This window comes from Grammomys surdaster, unplaced genomic scaffold (assembly GCF_004785775.1).
Source record: "Grammomys surdaster isolate TR1022 unplaced genomic scaffold, NIH_TR_1.0 125612, whole genome shotgun sequence".
In the NCBI taxonomy this organism is placed as follows: Eukaryota; Metazoa; Chordata; class Mammalia; order Rodentia; family Muridae; genus Grammomys; species Grammomys surdaster.
This window is the reverse complement of record NW_021620455.1, coordinates 2,207,283-2,212,653: the sequence shown is the minus strand read 5'-3', so window position 1 is coordinate 2,212,653 and position 5,371 is coordinate 2,207,283. Positions and strand designations below refer to the sequence as shown.

The 5,371-nt window shown below is 46.5% G+C and overlaps 1 protein-coding gene across 1 annotated transcript; it reads left to right on the top strand.

Annotated features, from left to right (window-relative positions):
• Positions 1-4,447: 4,447 nt before the first annotated feature.
• Positions 4,448-5,371, top strand: LOC114638583 (olfactory receptor 13G1-like). Its single transcript, XM_028787142.1, has one exon. It carries the CDS (start codon positions 4,457-4,459, stop codon positions 5,369-5,371), a length of 915 nt encoding a protein of 304 aa, XP_028642975.1. The 5' UTR covers positions 4,448-4,456.

Sequence of the window (5,371 nt, the reverse complement as noted above, 5' to 3'; positions counted from 1 at the left end):
AGCTTGGGTTCAGGTGAGCTGTAAATCTTGCAGCTTCCCAGAGGAGGATACCGGAGATGGGAAGGTGGGATTGGGGTCATTCTGTCTGAAATAAAACATCTAACCAAGCAAGCAAATAAACAACCATGGAGGCCAGCCACATGGCTACAGGGATTGCGTTAGAAAAAATAAGAAGGCCTAAAGTGTTAGGGAATTAAAAAAAATCCAGGGTAAGCAAGTTGTACACTTTGGAACTGCCTTGGAAGAAAAGAACAAAAAAAAAAAAAAAAAAAAAGAAGGGGGGATCCATGTATGAAAATCTGCCTGAGGATGATCTGTCACATGACAGCAGAGAGCTAGGGGTATAGAGCAGAGGAGAGCGAGAGAGAGAGAGAGCGAGAGAGAGCGAGAGAGAGAGAGAAAGAGAGAGAGAGAGAGAGAGAAAGCCTGACAATGTTAGGGAGCTCAAAGTCATACTTATGCTCCGTCCAGCATCTGAAAGAAAAAGACATAGTCCTATCCCTCCTAGCCAGGACTCAGGAAAGCTGAAGCCTCACAGCAGCTTCCATGGACTTTGTAAGGGAAGGAAAAGTATATTATCTTAAGATGAACCCACATTTCTAAGGGTGACACTCCCCCCAATTCTCTCTACTTCCCCCTCTCCACATCCCCTCCCAGTCAGTGCCATTTTTTTGGATTAATTTTTTATTGGATATTTTATTTACATTTCAGATGTTATCCCCTTTTCCCATTTCCTTCCCATCCAGAAATGCTCATCCCATCCCCCTCCTCCTGCTTCTATGAGTATGTGCTCCCCACCCACCCACTCCCTCCTCCCCACTCTCGAATTCCCCCACACTGGGACACCCAGCCTTCATGGGACCAAGGACTTCCTCTCCCACCGATGCCCAACAAGGCCATCCACCCCTACATATACAGCTGTAGCCACCTCTTGCCCAACTGTCTTAAAACTCAAGGGAGGTGACAAGGGCATGGCTCCACCTAGAGGTAGACTTTATTTTTCACTGTACCTGGCTTTATTTGGACTGTGGATTTGAAAGCATCTGCAGCCATCCCAGGCCCAGAGAGCTGAGGAGAATAGGGCAGGCTGATTTCTGAGTTATCTCCTCACATTGATTAAGGCTAACACAGAACACTTCATCTCATGTCTTCTCTCTCCTTAATATTGCCATGCCACGAAAGGCCAGTGCCTATCCGATGACCTCTAAATAAAATGGACAGAGAAAGACAAGGCTATGACTTGAATAGAAAAACGTCCCCATGGGCTTATGCACTGGGGTCTTGGTACCAGCTGATGGGCTTTTATGAAGTGGTTAGATACTGAGAACATGCCCTTGTCTCTGCATGTAATTATGTCATATTGGGAGTTGAAGGTCTACTCTTGATCACAGATATAGGAGGAAGCTGAGCATTTGGAAGGAATGGCTAAAGCTCTTGCACCACTAATGCAGCCTCTCCCACACTGTGCTGGCCATGCCTCATGCTAGTTTGTAGAGTAGGGAAAGTTATAGGGAGGCAATCCCAGCAGTGATCCCAGATTGCTTTGGGACCTGGTTCATGGCTGTGACCAGACAATTGTGATTAACCACATAGATGGCTGGACCACAGGCTGGAATCATGTGCACTGGGGCACTGATTCAATGTCTACATGTCAGTGATTGTTGGTTGTGTGGAGAATGTGGAGTAGACAGAAGCAGAGAAGGGCTGGAGGAAGATGGTGGGCTAATACACCAGTCCTTATTTCTTTAAGCAGTTCAGTGAGATGTGATTGAGCCTCTGAATCCAGGAAGACAATTAAGGCATGAATCTGATTACTGAGGCAAGAGGAGTTTATGTCAAGGTCCAGCCCCAGCCTGGAGAGGTGCCCTGGCCAGAGCCCAGGTGTCAGGCAAGGCCTGTAGTTTGCCATGACTGTAGAAGAATCAGATAGCCATGTTCCAACATAAAATGGTTCGTGCCCTTGAAGGCCACAGCAGTCATGTTACCCTCTGGGGAGAGAGAAGCTTGCTTCCTGGACCCAGACCAGCACTAGTCTAGCACCATTTGCTAAGGGCAGGTCACTTCAGGTCTCAATGGGACATTATCATGCTTAGGTGAAGTTTGTTCTTGCTCACTGGGTGAGGAAAGTGGACATGAAAGAGCAGAATTCTGACAGCTGCACCAGTCTGAGGACATTTTCCACTTAGAGGAGATGAAACTGCATGGTGACCAGTGACAGTCTGTGCCAGAGGACAGCAGACAGGGCTGGGAAAAGAGCTCTGGCATTGGCCTCTCAAGTGTTTCTATCTGGAATGAGGGGCTCTTTGAGGTTGGAAAATTGTGTTTTGGGGAGTTAATTGGCTCAAGGCATAAATGTCATCCCTGATCTGTCTGAGTGCTCCCTCTACCCTCTGCTGCCGCTGGTGATATTGGTAGACAGCCAGACCCTGGGTAGCAGGACAGACAACCTGCTCTTAGGTCACCAGTCCTACAAGTGTGTGTTGTGTTGTCTGAAAAGAGGCTTGGTCATCTCAGCCAGCCCTGCTTGGAAATCCAGTGTGGTTCTGCCTAATTGGTCCCTCAGGGACTGGTTCCTCCCTGTGAGCACTTGTCTCTTCTATAATAGAGGATGCAGGGCCCCTGGTCCTCACACCAACATCCTTATGTTTACTTTGTAGAGATGTTAATACACTCTTTAAATGTTTTTTTAATGTAATCTGGTTCTAATGAAAATTGATGTGTGTGTGAGTGTGTGTGTGTGTGTGAGTGTGTGTGTGTGTGTGTGATGCTGAGAAGAAAATTTCAGGAGAGGATGTCTGGGAAGATTCTTGCCGTAGGCTTACCATGTGAGTTTCATGTTGATTGCACTTGCATTTGAATATTAATGACCATGATAATAAGTGTGGGTTATGAGGTCATTTAAGCTGTCATTTTCAAGACAGTTCTGAAAGCAACTGAAGAAAAATGAACTACTTGGACACATCATATCATCATCCCCTTTTAGAGCCTACCTGTATCTCTGTCTCTGCCTCTTTCTCTCTTTCACTCTCATTTGTTTTGTGAGTTTATTTTTCCTTGCTTTGTTGGCACCTCTATGTCGTCCTCCATCTCTATCTTTATATCTGTCTCCATATCTGCCCTTCCTCCTCTCCTCCCAGCTTTGTGTGTGTGACAGAGAAAATCTATTTCTGTCTCTCCTAGTCTTTGCCTCACTGTCTTTCTCTCTCCATGCTTATCTCTCTCTCTAATTTTCTTTCTTTCCCTACCCCTTCTTTCTTTCTTTCCTTGTACCCCTTCTCAGATCTCATGTTGAGATGTATAGCATCTCTTTTGCCATGGAGTTCATTCCACAGGGAATGGGGTCTGGCATCTTCTAGCCACCTCTACGTGACACAGCCTTGTAGTATTCAGATAAGTGTGTCTACCTTCCAGACATTGCCTGAGGTAGGTATGAGAGTTGAGGTCCAAGCCCAAACCAGGAAATTGTTTGATATAATGGTGGCTGTATATAGGTATATAATAATAATAATAATAATAATAATAATCTTTAAAATTAATATAATCTAGTGAACTATTTGCAAATGTAAACTTTAAGCTCCAGTGCTCCTAAATTTAAATAATAGTTTATATGAGAGGCTTCACAGTCTACTCTTACTCTTGCTTGGAGTTTGGCACTTATACATTCAAGTACACTCTGTTTAAAGCGTTTGCACTCAGCTGTAGAGTTTTAGCTCTGTTGTTTAGTCACAACATGTGACTGCCAGGATACAGGAGTGAGACATGGCTCAGTCCCGGCTGGTGCCCTACTTCAGTGCCCTACTTTAAAGCCTCTGATCCTCAGCTCTAGTGACATACACATGGATGACTATGGTTTGTATAAGTGAGTGCACCAGTCACCCTGCCCTGGGGAAGACTTGGTTGGTGTTTTACATGGCCAGGTGAGGGACATTTTGCCATCTTACATGGCCAGATGAGGGACATTTTCTTTTCTTACATAGCCAGGAGAGAGATATTTTGTCATCTTCCTTATTCCTTCTCTGTTCCCACCTATTGTCTGAGAGCTCTTGAATAGAAGGTAACCACACCTCTCCCATGCTACCAGGACAGACTGATTCCCACCCCACAGAATATTCCTGTCCCTGCTCCATATGCCCTTAAATCTGTGGAGAGAACACTCCCAATAGAGAATGATCCTGCATATCTAAGGTTTATGAGTGGCCACATTAAGGTTTATGAGTGGTCTCCTAGAAATTCTGCATCTAGAATGTTGCCCTCAGCCTTAGCTGGCAACAGCTAATAAGATTTCTATTCTTATCCCATGAAATACTGAGGTTTGGGCTCTAGGTGGGTTTCACCACATCTGAGTTGGGTTGTTAGCACAAATTGGAACTAGAGCTTGTCTTTCATCTTTAGATACTATCAGAGCTTCCACAGAAAACCCACTGCCTTTGGATCTTGAGGTCTCCCCTACTCTGTGATGAATGGGACACTGGTCACTGAGTTCCTCATCCTGGGATTCTCAGAAATGCCTCACCTTCGGATACCACTTCTCCTCAGCTTCCTCTGCCTATACACGGCTGCAATCTCAGGAAACCTGCTCATTATGGTGACAATCAGTACCAGCCCAGCCCTGCATACCCCCATGTACTTCTTTCTGGTCAACTTGGCCATGGTGGACATCCTCTGCACCTCCACCATCCTACCCAAGCTACTGGATAGCATGCTGGCAGGTAGGACCATCTCTTATGGGGGCTGCATGGCTCAGCTCTTCTTCTTCACATGGTCCCTAGGGGCAGAGCTTCTGCTCTTCTCAGCTATGGCCTATGACCGCTTTGTGGCCATCTGCTGTCCCCTGCACTACAGTGCTTGGATGGGCCCCAAGGTGTGTGCATTCCTGGCTAGCATTGTCTGGGCTATCAGCCTGACTAATACCAGCGTACACACAGGCCTGATGCTGCGTCTACCATTCTGCAGCTCCAATGTGATAGAGCACTTCTTCTGTGAGATTCCCCCGCTGCTGAAGCTCTCCTGTGCTCCAACACAACTGAACGAGGCCATGGCCTTTGCTGCAGACGTGTTCCTGGCTGTAGGGAACTTCTCTGTGACAATACTCTCCTACGGTTTTATTGTGGCCAGCATCCTGAGGATCCGTTCAGCTGAGGGCAAGCGACGTGCCTTTTCCACCTGCTCTGCACACCTCATTGTGGTCACCATGTACTACTCCACTGTCATCTACACTTACATTCGCCCTTCATCCAGCTACTCACTGAACAAGGACAAGGTGGTGTCCATCATCTACACCTCGGTGGCACCCACCTTGAACCCCCTCATCTACACTCTGAGGAACAAGGATGTCAAAGTTGCACTCCGGAGACTTCTGTCCTGCTGCTGA